We start from the raw sequence: 12,824 nt of genomic DNA, 5'->3' as shown, positions 1-12,824 counted from the left end.
TAAACATCCTGTCATATTAAACCACTTTCTTTCAAAAACTCCTTGAAAAAAAATGGTGAGGCTCCATCGCAGCTGCTGCATGTGCGTTCCTGCCCCAAACTCTTCTTCTTTTTTTCTTTTTTAAATAACAGCCATGAGGGTAACAAACATGTGGTAAACGGTTAAATCTGCTCCGACTGTTTAAGGTCCAAACACAGGCTGCAGTGGTGAAAACAAACAGGAGCCTGCAGCCTCCGGGCGGAGCCAATCACAGCAGCGAGACGGTGAGAAGCGCTCTCAGCTTAGACTGTTGTTTTGTAGGTGGAACATGTTTTAATAAAGCGCTTTACTGACAGGTAACGTGTTTTAAAATAGCGCATGATAAATTACACGTAGCGGCCTCTCGGCTACGGAGTCTGCAGGGTGTCAAAAAGGCTCAATTCTGGTGATGAAAGTTGAGTAAACGGGCCCACAGTCATTTCTTACATTATTCCACTGATTTTATTGCATTTTCAATTTCAATAAAACCAACAAGAAAGTAAAAACAGATCGGAGGCATTTTTTTAAAAGTTCATTCTGACAATTAAAAGGTGCAAAACGGACAGAAGCTTCATGAGTGAGTCAGTCACCCTCCTGTTTGTTAAATCACACGGTGTGTTTTGCCAGCACGTCTCCGCACTGACAACAAAACGGCCTTTGGAGAAGCGCAGATTTTCATCTCTGTTGACATTTACTGTCGATCCGGTTATTTAAAGTGTGAGTACAAATATTTTTTGTGTGTGTGGGGGTTGATGCCCACCGAGGCTGATTTTTATCTTGTAGACACGTAGAGCGATCTGCAGTAGGACGGTGAAATGATTAGTGTTGCCGATCTTCACAAAATGTTCCGTCAGAAGGAGACGATTGTTTAAATCTTATTCATGAGACGTTTTCCCTTAGTAAAATAAATAAATAACCTGCCTCTCGGCGGTCATAACTATATATATATGTATATATTTCCAATGCACCTTCACATTACATTTTACAAAGTTAGAAGTGGATCCAACTCGATCCAAGCAATGTCCTCATGTGTGACGATTGGAAGAAAAAGGCGCAAATGTCCTTGTCTGGTGTCCTCACTCCGTTCAAGAGTAATAATTTAAAGACCCTGAAGTCAGATAACACGACACGCTTTGTGCGGTGATGGCGGCTCGTTCCAGCTTCACTTCAGTCCGTGCTGCGTCTCTTTGTGCCTCCTCAGGTCCACTTTCCTCTGGAAGCCTTTGCCGCACAGGTCGCAGCCGAACGGTTTGTATCCGGTGTGTTTCCTGCTGTGCGTGATGAGGTTGGAGCTCTGGCTGAACGCTTTCCCGCACACCTGACATTTGTGTGGCTTCTCACCTGAAAAACACAAATGAGGAAATATTTTTTTTTAGGTTTGGTTACATGTCATCGAACATCAGCTACGTTTGTATATAACCTTCACAGATTTCCACGGGCTTTTACGCACAAATTACGCACGGATTATTTTCTTCTCGCTTGATCCAACAACAACAGTTCCACTTGCCTGTGTGGATGAAAGTGTGCTTCTTCATGTCGGACTTCTGGTGGAACCTCTTCCCGCAGTACTGGCAGGGGTACGGCCGAGTGTCGGAGTGGATGAGCAGGTGCGTCGACAGGGTGGACGACCTTTTGAAACTTTTGCCGCATATTTTGCAGTCGAAACTTCTTTCCTGAAAACGTGAGCAGATGCGGCGGGTTTTTTTTAGTCACGAAGTCAAGTCAGCACAACCAGCCTTGACAGAAAAACAGTCATGGTGACAACAAGATGCAGCCTCGGAGAAGAAGGTGTGAACTGCAGGATGCGGTTTAAAAAAATAACATAAGAAGAGTGTGTGACGTTACCTGCGAGTGCACCGCTTTGTGTTGCTCCAGGCTGACTGCGTGTCCGAAGGTTTTGCCGCACATTTCGCACGCAAACGGCCTGGTGCCGCTGTGCGACCTGCGGACGTGGACTTCCAAACCGTGCGGAGTGGAAAACACCTGGCGGAGAGAAGGAACATGAGTTATGGAGGTTTAGCGGGAAAAAAATGCTGAAATTAATCAATCACAGAAAAACAAACTTGAATAAACAGTTTATTGGTTTCCTTTTGTTAATCTCTTCATTATCAGGAGGTCAGAGGTCAACTACAGAGCCAGCCAAGAGTCTTGTTTAAAGGACACTTCCGCAGTGTGTGTTATCTTAAATTCACTGCAGGCAGGAAACATTTCTGTCTTTTTATTTTAATGATCTCCTGAAGTTCAGATTCTGTGTTAGCCGTCCTCACCTTACTGCACTTGACACACTTGTAAGCACCGTTGAGGATGAGGCTGGAGCACAGCAGGTCAGACTGGCCCTTCACCCCGTGGCTCTTGGCGTGCAGCCCCCCCTCAGGAAACAGCAGCGCTGCAGCGCGCCTCCTGTAGTCGCTATAGGCCTCCTCGCCCAGAGCACGCTCTGAATACAGGGCCGGGTGGGCGCTGCTCCGGTCCCCGTAGAAGGCCATCGCCGCCGGGCCCCTGTCCACGTCCATGCCCGGATGGAGGCTCTGCGGCACCAGGGGCCTCAGCCCCGGCCCCGGGTAGCTGCTCCAGGCGTACGGCCGGAAGGGGACGGTAAAGGGCTGCGTCTCATCCACCAGAGGAGACAGGGACTTCTCAGAATCTACTGGAGAGAGGAACAGATGAAATTTTAATGAAACCACTGACATGGTTAAAGAGGGGCGTTTCCAGGGCCCCACGGGGCCCAGCGGGGGACAGGGAGTCATGCAGTGTTCTTTCAGAGAATTCCCAGATGATGATTCTGTCGCAGAAACCAGGAATATCAGATGGAAAAGAGGCAGGACATGACTGAGTGTTGAGATATTTAGCTTTAAGTTATTTGAGGCCAAACATGATTTAATACAGAAAATAATTAACATGCTCTGACAAACAGATTAATCAGCTATAAAAGGATACAGTGTGACAACATTCTGACATAGAATCTTATGAAAAACATGTGGAGCGCATGTTAAATATTTAAACTCTTTATAAAGTGGTTCACTACAAAGGCCTGAGGATTTATCCAGATGTCATCATCTTAAGAACTGTTACAGTCGTATGATTGCAAAATGTGATTTATAAAATCAAAGTACATTTCTGCTGGACATGATGCAGAAAATAAAAGACAACAAAATAAAATTACGGAGTCTTGGAGTTTGAGTTTAACACCACATCTGTGGTTTCTCGTCACTGGGGAGGGTTCAGTTTTCTCTACTTTAGTCTTTAACGTGTTCACTGTTTATGAGTTGCAGAACAGCGTTGTAAACAGTGTGTGTGTGTGTGTGTGTGTGTGTGTGTGTGTGTGTGTGTGTGTGTGTGTGTGTGTGTGTGTGTGTGTCCTCACCCGGTGAAGCAGAGGGCGACGGAGGCCTCCAGAAGTCCTCATAGTCCGTGGAGCGGCCGCACAGACTGTCGGCGCAGCTCAGAGGAGACTTCGGGGAGAAATCAGCGGCGTCGGTCGGGTGGAAGTCCGGAGAGAGGCCGCAGCTGTCCGCGTCTTCTGGGAGCTTCTCCGCCTCTGAGGAGACGATGTGAAGGAGGACAAGTCAGCATCTTAACGAAGATGAAGTAAGAGATTTCTACTGTTGTTTGAAAACGAATTCTTTATTCATTTGAAATTTTAAAAAAACATAAATTATAAAGGAGGACGCTGAATGGTAATTATATAATTACAGTGCCCATTTAGAAGAAATTAAAGAGGATTATTAGATTAATTCAGTTGCAAAAGCATGGCCTCTGTTCTACACAGTAACCTTTTATGTGTTTTATCAGAAAAAAAACAGTGTTAATGCAGATAAGAATTAAAAATGTTGTCGTTATAAATATCCTGTTTATTCGTGGAAGTGATTTTTTTCGTTAACGTGAAATCTGAGTATCGATTTACCAACCACGTAAACATCAGAAACTCCGCTTTCGTGTCTGTTTCCGCATTTTTAGAAAATCAAAAGAGGCAGATTTTTCACAAACTGCACCGACGCTTTCCATGAATTTAACCTGGGAAATCATTAATGTTTGTGTCCGCGCACTTTCTATTTGTATTTCACGCTCTTAATCATAATAATTCTTCTGGTAAATAAATGATTTTTAAAAAATCTGGTTTAAAAAAACAAATGGGATAAAAATGAAACACCAGTTTTTACGCAGCAAAGGGAATCATTTGTGCACAGACCTGAGCAGATGTGCGCCAGGATGGTGTCCAGCCTGCTGTAGTCATCCTCTAAACTCCGGGGCTGGTGGTAACTGTGCGCCTTCTTACTCTTCACCATGAAGGAACGAGGCATCTCTGCTTCTGTGCGCGGACAGGTGAGCGCTAATAATCCAGCTGCGGGAGACAGATGCGTCCTCTGCTCGCTCTGAACCCGACAAGGATTTGATCTCCTCTGGTGGACAGACGCGGCTCCAAGCGCTTTAAGTGGGATGTCAACCTGAAAACGGAGCATGCGCACACAGTCCAGTCCCCGTCTGCCAGGTGTTGCGCGGACAGGTGTCACTGCTGCGGCCCTTCCGCTCACCACACTGCAAAAAACACCCGCCTGCGGTGAATTAGTCAGCACGTCTGTTGCTACAGGTAATAAGAAATGAGTCTGAAAGCGGGGGCGACTTGTTGTCACGTCTCCTCAACGCAAACTGCGCGTCTGACGGAGTGTTTGGCTTTAGTTTTCAGGAAACACCAGGGGGATTATCATCACACGACTTTTTTTTTTTTTTTTTTTCGAAGTGACTCTTTTTGCAGCGTTGAGCCCGCAGTGGCCCGGGGCTGCTGGTGCCCCTCGGATCAGGCTGCAGCTCTATCAGGAGAAGTGATACCGGCCTTATCAGCGCTGAACGCGAGCAGACAGGGAGGGAGGAAACGGGGTGGCGCACCCCAGGGTGTCATTTGTAGAGAGGCTAAATGTAGCATGTAGTGGTAAAATCAAAGGGCGGGGGAAAGACTGAGCTGACTTAATTTAGCCAGCGCACCCCCGCGTGTTTGTCTGGAGCGCGTTTGGTTATTTGTCCACAGCAACATATTTAAATAAAAATACCTGCACCGATACGTCAGTGTGCGCCCACACAGTGAAGACTCCCTCAGTTTGGAGTCAAAGTTTTTAAAGGAGCTCTGTCCCGGTCGGGTGGTCAGTCCGGCCGCAGACTGTCATTAAGCGACAGACACTCGCCGTCCTCACGCCCGCGGTGACAGTTTCACATTACCCCTGAGCATTATGTAGGGAAGAAAAGGCGCCCAACAAAACAGAGACAATTTGTTTTCTGTTCTGCCGCAGGACGCAGATTGTAGCGCCTGTTCGGCGTCATTACGCACGGAACAATAGGAGAGAGTCATGCGCCCTGGTGCCTTTTATCCACTGCAGGTGCAACAAAACGGATTTTACAGTGATGGAGGAGGAAGGAGCTCTGAGTGTCACAAGGAAAATAACCGAAATCATTTATATCTGTTTCGGTGTGTTTGTAATCTGGATTATTTGGTGCTTTTTGTTTTGTTTTGTTTTGTTTTTAGATTAAAAAGACGCGGCTAAACTCAAATCACATTTTCTTTAAACCACAGAACTTTGGATTTAACATCTTCTGCACCCACATTCACTTATCAGTTAATCAGCTCAAGTCAAATCTTCCATAACTGTAAAGATTTCCTGCACGAACACACGAACACACACACACACACACACACACACACACACACACACACACACACACATTCGGAGGCCCAGATTGGTTCAGGGACCGTCTCAACCTGCACCCATCGCGGACACGATTTTTAACAGTAAGTCTGAACGCGTCTCCAGCAGCCTAATCAGCACATGAAGGGCAGGAAATCAAAGCGCCACATGCTCCGGCTCGATTAGACATGAACGGCCGCTGCATCCGGACAACCGCGCTGCTGCAGATATGAAGCCCGGACCGATAAAAACAGAGTCGCACCGACACGGAACTTTCTTAACAGTGAGTGACCAACTGTGGCATCCTGTCAGTTAAACTGGCACATTGCGCACATGAATAATAACAATAATAATACTGATGTTTTATTTTCCTGCAGAAGACAAATGTTTAGAAAAATAAAACTGATTTGTCTCCATGATCGATGACTAAATTAACTTCCTTCTCGTTTCTGCATAATTAAGTCGAACGTGTCTTGCTCTCTATTGAAATTTCAACTTTAAATAAAAAACGCCTCTGCATGTGAAAACTCCAAATGATTCATGCCTCCCACACACACACACACACACACACTGACTATAGTGGACGCTTCAAAGTAGACGTTTCATAGCACAACGCACATCTCGGACGAATATGAGGTTAGTAAAAATAATATATAAATATATACATTTGAACAGACTGCAGTATTTTGCTGTGCGGCTCACATGTTTACATGATGGGATCTGAGCTGAAATTCGGCTCATTAAATTTAAATCCAAACTTACCGATTAAAGCCAAAATGTCGGGGGTTTTTGTGACACGTGTCTGTTTGGTTAGTTACAAAAAATGAGCTCGAGTCGAGTTTTTTTCAACCAAATCTGGTAAAAAAAAAATGATTAAACTAACTGCCCTTCACTGCGCCACGAAACGCACGTTCAAAACATCCGCATCATCTCCAATCAGTGCACTATATTATATAAAAAGCACACAACTCACAGTACCTTTTGAAAAAGACTACTAAATATCTAATAAAGCCATCTCCCATCAGCATTTAGCAGTAATACAAACCTTGGTGAGTCTGTCAGCGTGCAGAAGAGGAGAGCTCTTTTTTAAAAAATGTGGTTTTCTGCATGAAATGATTAGTAGTTGAGGCTCAGCTCTGAAAACCGCGAGAAAAATCACTTCCTGAAAGCAGTCAATCTAAGCGAGCATCTTCACAGAGGAAGGCAGCGGCCCACATGTGCTCACACTCATCTCTTAAGAACCACTTCAGGTTAACAAGACACATCGAGTCCAGGAGTTTTACCAAACGTGTTTTATTGTGAACTCATCTCACACACGCACACACACACACACACACACACACACAATCTCAGGTAGTCTCCAGAGTGTGCCCGAATGCTCCATAGTGTTGCCATGTGTGTGTCCTTTACTGCACTGCAGACTCACAAAGTGCCATAACGTGTTCCTCCTCCCCTCTCATACACACACACATACACACATCTTGTTCATCAAAAAAAAAAAAAAAAAAAAAAAAAAAAAGGGGGGGGACATTATCATCATCAACTCAGAGTCACAATCTTTTCTGCTTCCTGGACGTGACAGCCTGAGAGACTGCTGCGCTCCACTTCCACGTCGTCTTCCACTCAAGACAGTTAGTGTTCAATACAGACATTCAGAGAAATTCAAAGTCTTTTACACGTCCAGGCCCTTGTGTCGTGAAATGGAGTGGAACTGGCCCCTGCGGATGAGCACCATACAGAATACAGTGCTTTGCTTTGGTAACACTTGGCAGCTCCCGGTTTACTCTCCACATTTTTTCTTTCTCTTCTATTCAAAGTCATCTCAGCTTGATTTCCCAGTTTTTAGAGTTCCCTACAGCCGTCATCCATTTTCCGTGCAAATTTGTGATACACAAAACATATGATGGACATTACTCATGGTTGACTCACCGGCAAATGTACTACGTGCTGAGTTACGGCAGGGTGGGGGTGGGGAGGTCATCTTGAAAGTAAAGTCAGGATGTGTCAGAGAACTCAGTACATCAGCAACAGTGGTTAAAAAAGTCGCTTTATAAAAAGCATTATTAATAGATGTTTCATTAATGGTTAATTAAACATTAGTTAATAGCTGTTTGTCTGTTAACAACAAAATGCTTCATAAACCAATCACCAAGTATTAAAACATCAGTTGTATGTTTGCAGTAAACAATCGCTTAATAAATGACTGGAAGCATTTCACTGTTAACAGTAGAATAACTATTAACTAATGATTCGTTAACTATAAATTAACCATTTATTAATGATACTTATTACAAAGTGTTACCAAAAAATAAATCTGTCCCCTCGTCTGCGAGCTGAAGATCAGTTCCTTTTTTTTCACCTCACTCGTCTCAAAAAAAAAAAAAAACAGGATTTGTCATTCGTGTTACCGTATTAAACCAACTCATGTCCCTTTTTTCTCTCTCAATTGTACAATATATTCTAAACATAAGATATGCAATAGATACATATTTTCAAGTTCAAAAGGAAATCCAAAAAAAAAAAAACAACAACAAAAAACAAACATAATACACATTTACATATCTACAGGTTTGCAGATGTCACACAGACCTCGTGGTACAGCGGCCCTGGTGAAAGGCATGCGGCATGTGCTCAGGCCAAAAACGGTCAAGTCTGATACCAGCCTCTGACCAAGCCCGTCCGCACAATAGATATATATACACACACATACACACACACACAGCACTTATACAATTCTGCCCTTTGCATGATGGACACTTAGTAGTAACGGCATGATACAATGTTGATGTTCATTTTATAAAATGCTTAAAAATATAAAAACACATTGGATGAAGTGTGTGATATAGCATAAAATGTTGTTGTTGTTTTTATTGCACAGTCTCTTTCTCTGTGTTGTACCTACAGGAGGGGGGCAGGATCAGACCCTTCCTCCTCCTCCTCCTCCTCCTCCTCCTCCTCCTCCTCCTCCTCCTCCCACAGTAGAGTTTGATACACTCCACATGTGTTATTCTCTGTCAGTGGTGCTCAGGCAGGCCGGTGTTTGCTGCCCTCAGGAAGAAAAGAAAAATACAAACTAAATAAACTAAATCTGTAAGTGTGATTCTCATGATATGAAATGATGATGCATTTCGTTTCTGATATTCAGAACTCCAGATCCAGACTGATCCTCTCGATGGGCTGCCTGAAAACACCTCCTCTTCCTCAGCGGGTGCCGGTCACACCGTGGTGGACTTGTGGCTGCCGCTCTGAGGCACAGAGAGTCGCAGGGCCTCGTCGTCTTCCTCCTCTTCCTCGCTGTCGGTGTCCCCGAGGTTGGGCTGCAGTCTGATACGGCCCCCGCTCCTCTGCTGGCTGTCCCGGAGGGTGGGGACCTTGACTCCATCCTCATCTGAAGACTGGTAAGACCCATCATCCCCCGCATAGTGATTGACGATATGGATCCCATCAAAAGTGGGCTGACTGGCCAAGCCCTTCTGTCCTTTTATGCAGCAGATCTGGGAGAGAAAGCATGATGAGCGTTAGGGGAAATGCAGATGATGTTTAATCACCCATGCAAAAAAAAAAAAAATTCAACAGAAATGTAACTCCTGAAGAGGAAAACACTGATGTAACCAACTGTTTCACACAACATGGGCCACTCTCAGACAGGCAGTGATGTTTAAACAGTATCATTGGCACAAGTAGAATGAGGCGTCTGTTACAGATCTAACATGCAACAACCAAAAGGGAACAATGTTACCAGGTATGAGCTGGGTCCCAACTCCATACTACATATATATGTGATAATGTAGAGCAGTGTTTACTGTACAGTACAGGTTTATACTGTTCTGACACCAACAAACAAACTACAACTTTAGAAAAAAAAAGGTTATGCAAATATTTTGCTCATATATTATATATATATATATATATATACACACACACATTTATTTATTTTTTCCACCTCAGTTGATTAGGTAGAAATTTTTGTTCCAGCTATGAGTATTTTCCATTTCCTGTGGCGGGTCTATACCATCTATAAACTGCACACTGGCTGTGTACTCACACCTTTCTTGAGAGTGTGTGTGTGTGTTATATATATATATATATATATATATATATATATATATATTCCTCCATATATTCCATTCTTCCTCAGAATGAGTATGTAGCATGGAAATGGGACAAAGTATTGTCTAGTTTCTTTGTGAGTGAAGGGAGCTCCATTTGGGTTAGCATGACAGTCCTGAATGTGTCCTGTTGAGAACGTTAGGTAGGTGGCAGAACTTATCACCAGAGGGCAGTTTAACAAATGCATCTTCACCAAACGAACCCGTTATGATCAAAGTCTTTTCCGTGACACCTTCGCATCTCTAAACTTTTCTATGGAAGCCTACAGGTCCGTCTCCCATGCTGTGAATTAAACAAACCAAATAGGAGGGGGGGGGGGGGGGGGGGCGGGGGGGCAACACGATGGGTGGGTTCAAACAACTGGAGGTTACATGGCACATCTGCACCAACTTACCTGAGTCAGCCTGCCATGCGACAGACAGACATGTGGGAGAAGATGCATTCAAAGGCCAGTTCAGAGCACAATACACGGTGAACACAATCACAATAAGCCTACATGTAACAACACCTGTCTAAACTTCGCACTCTGCCTTTCTGTCACTGTCAGGCAGAAAGGAAAGTGTGACCTAATCAACATCTGACTGGCTGCCGTCACAATTTCCAGCAATATGATGCATTTTTTTGAGTAAGGGGCAGAAGATGGTGGGACGTGTTTTTGAGCCACTTTCTACGACTGGCACTTGAGTTAGCATGATTCATAACAGGCCGCTCGTAACTTAAGTCACCCACCACGCAAACCAGGGGAGAGGTGAAATGATGGAACAGCCTGATATAGAGTCAGATGAAGCCAGTTCACACAGCTCAGTTCTATTGAAGTTTTTTGTTCTCACTGGTTTTGTGTTCTTCCTGTAAATAACTCATCTGTTAGATGACAACAAAGAACTGCGGTTTTATAAACCCTATCAACACAGAAGATAAGCTGCTCACTCATTAGTAAGTACACAGGCATCATTAGAGGACAGACATCTCAAACAACTGCTCAGTCCAGACTTAACAAAGAATAAGGGGGAATGTCAAAAATAGTAAGATTCTCTGATGGTAGTCAAACAAATCCTCATGATAAGCTCTTTGTTCACTCTCTTAGTGAAACCCTCTGGTAGTATCATCTGAAGGTTATCATTGCTGGGGGTATGTGCAGGGAGAGGTATACGATGTCAACTCCACACAGGAAGTCTCTGGGTGTAGTTAACACTTGTGCTAATCGGTTAGCCTCAAAGTCAACCATATCTGAGAGAAATGAGAAAAATGCTAGATCAAAGAAAAAACAATAACAAAATCTGATTCTACACTGAAAGAGCAGTGGCAGAACAAGGTGGAGTGAATACTCATGGACCTACTGTTTGTTTCACAAGTCTCACCTCGTGTTTGAGATCTGCTATCTGGTCTTTGAGGTCGCGGATGTACTGGCTCGAGTCTGTGTGGTTCAGCTGGCCTTGGACCTTTCCTTCTTCTTTCTGTTGGTAGAAGACACAAGTATAAACATTAGCTGCATCACTCTGTGATTCAGGAGGCTTTTGTTAATACTGAGGAAGTTGAACAGCCATTTGTCTGCAGAGAGGGGTTAGACTGAAACTTAATGATGAATACAGCATCCACATCAAAACCGTTGAACAGGAGGGATATAAAATCATGACCGGTCCACAGACGTAGACCTGGATGTTGTGAGCAGTTTCACCGACTTCAGGACCTTTTTTTCTTTCTGTATCACCGTGCAGAGTGAAGCCTGCATCTTCTTATGGTCGACAGGCTAGCTAACTAAGCTAACAGCGCAGCTAAGCAGAGGATGACGCCATTAGTGTTTACGTACACTGCTGTCACAAAGTGCCCTCTTTGTATGGCGGGAGAGCAGAGCGACAGATGTCAGAGGAAACACATAACACTGTAATTTGTGCTTGATTTCCTCCCGGGGCCCTGGGGATGAGGCTGGTTGTTGGCTTTAACAGTTAAACAGCGATGTTTACCTTCCTCACTGAAGACATCTGCAGACATTGGAGACAAACACATTCTGTATTTCAAACCTCAATCACACCCCATGAATCTGCCCGCTCTACTGTGAGCCCAGTGCACAGAGGAGTTCAAACCACAGGCTGCAGCACGGGAACACTGAGACAGAAAGGGAAGATGTGTGCACACACAGCAGGGGTGGGGTGTAGAGGTAGATGCATGATACTGAGTGTTCTCTCGCTCGCCAACACCCCAAAATACAGATAGGGTTTTGATTCCTGTGGTAAAGTGGGGCTGAATATGGCAGGTCCCACTTGGCTTTCTTCCCCCCTAAACAAGTGAGATTATTCCAACAATCTGTTGTTTTTGAGGTTTCGCTCATCCAAAACACTGCAACGACAAAAGGCAGGCAGTTGATCAGACTTCCTTATGTTCAGCTGTGTGAATCGACAGGTGTCAGGCTGTGGCCGAGGACGCCAAACAGTCTCACTGACACATCTCCCTCATGTGCCTGCACCCTCGAGGTCTGTTGGACTTTGTTGACTTCTAACAGAAGAAAAATAGAAGGAAGGGGTGGAAAAACTATTTATAGTGACGTAAAGGACTAGGGCAAGTTATAATTGTTTGTTGTATCAACAGCAGTGAAGTGCGCAGCTGATTTAATCTTTAATTGTCGTCTTTTGAACATCACAAGAATCACTATCATCACATCCTGAGGGGGCGAGCAAAATCACAGCTTGTAGAAAAGAAATTCCCCACGAAATGCATCGGAATTCATCTGACAGCATGCGTCACAAACATTCACAATATTTTTTAATATGATCCAACATTTAGTGCATCATTTAGCTACCGGTCAGGAAAAAAAAGAAAAAAGGATTTATGTAAAATGACTCATGTTGTTGCCGAGCATATTTAACACGAGTGACCACTCATAAAGATACATTTTCCACAAATACAGTCAACGCGAGAATGTCCTTTACAAGCTAAAAACATTTAGTATAAATCTCTGGGCATGTCATAGAAACCTCAAAATAAACCATGCATGTCACCTTTGGTAGAGTTTCTGCTTCAACTTGA

At 44.1% G+C, this 12,824-nt stretch overlaps 2 protein-coding genes across 9 annotated transcripts in view; both read right to left on the bottom strand.

Moving 5' to 3' along the window:
- Positions 1-189: 189 nt before the first annotated feature.
- On the bottom strand, positions 190-7,178 carry gfi1ab (growth factor independent 1A transcription repressor b). 3 transcript variants are annotated; one of them, XM_037113909.1, is made up of 7 exons: positions 6,739-7,178; positions 4,208-4,571; positions 3,383-3,556; positions 2,286-2,665; positions 1,864-2,001; positions 1,526-1,691; positions 190-1,359 (listed from the first exon to the last, which is right to left on the bottom strand). In XM_037113909.1, exons 2-7 carry the CDS (start codon positions 4,476-4,478, stop codon positions 1,181-1,183), a joined length of 1,308 nt encoding a protein of 435 aa, XP_036969804.1. In that variant the 5' UTR covers positions 4,479-4,571; positions 6,739-7,178; the 3' UTR covers positions 190-1,180. The 3 variants fall into 3 exon arrangements, with proteins under 3 accessions (XP_036969804.1, XP_036969805.1, XP_036969806.1); XM_037113910.1 differs by having other exon boundaries at positions 4,208-4,554; XM_037113911.1 differs by lacking the exon at positions 6,739-7,178 and having other exon boundaries at positions 2,286-2,662; positions 4,208-5,219.
- Positions 7,179-7,650: 472 nt separating this feature from the next.
- evi5b (ecotropic viral integration site 5b) overlaps positions 7,651-12,824 on the bottom strand; it is a 31,587-nt gene continuing 26,413 nt past the window's right edge. For 3 of the 6 annotated variants that reach the window (XM_037113906.1, XM_037113908.1, XM_037113907.1), the window contains 2 exons: positions 11,162-11,257; positions 7,651-9,187 (listed from right to left, as the gene is read on the bottom strand). In XM_037113906.1, the coding sequence (XP_036969801.1) occupies positions 8,909-9,187; positions 11,162-11,257 (375 nt within the window). In that variant the 3' untranslated portion in view covers positions 7,651-8,908. The remainder of the gene's footprint in view (positions 9,188-11,161; positions 11,258-12,824) is intronic. The other 3 variants (XM_037113905.1, XM_037113903.1, XM_037113904.1) reach the window with 1 other exon arrangement.

The sequence above is a fragment of the Acanthopagrus latus genome, chromosome 11, assembly GCF_904848185.1.
Source record: "Acanthopagrus latus isolate v.2019 chromosome 11, fAcaLat1.1, whole genome shotgun sequence".
Classification (NCBI taxonomy): domain Eukaryota; kingdom Metazoa; phylum Chordata; class Actinopteri; order Spariformes; family Sparidae; genus Acanthopagrus; species Acanthopagrus latus.
This window is presented reverse-complemented; position numbering and strand designations above follow the sequence as displayed.

Coding starts and splice junctions, on each gene's coding strand:
- gfi1ab (XM_037113909.1), bottom strand. CDS start 4,478: ATGCTCCGTTTTCAGGTTGACATCCCACTTAAAGCGCTTGGAGCCGCG. Junction 2,666..3,382: donor GTCGCCCTCTGCTTCACCGG/GTGAGGACACAC, acceptor TCCTCTCTCCAG/TAGATTCTGAGAAGTCCCTG. Junction 1,692..1,863: donor ACAAAGCGGTGCACTCGCAG/GTAACGTCACAC, acceptor TCACGTTTTCAG/GAAAGAAGTTTCGACTGCAA.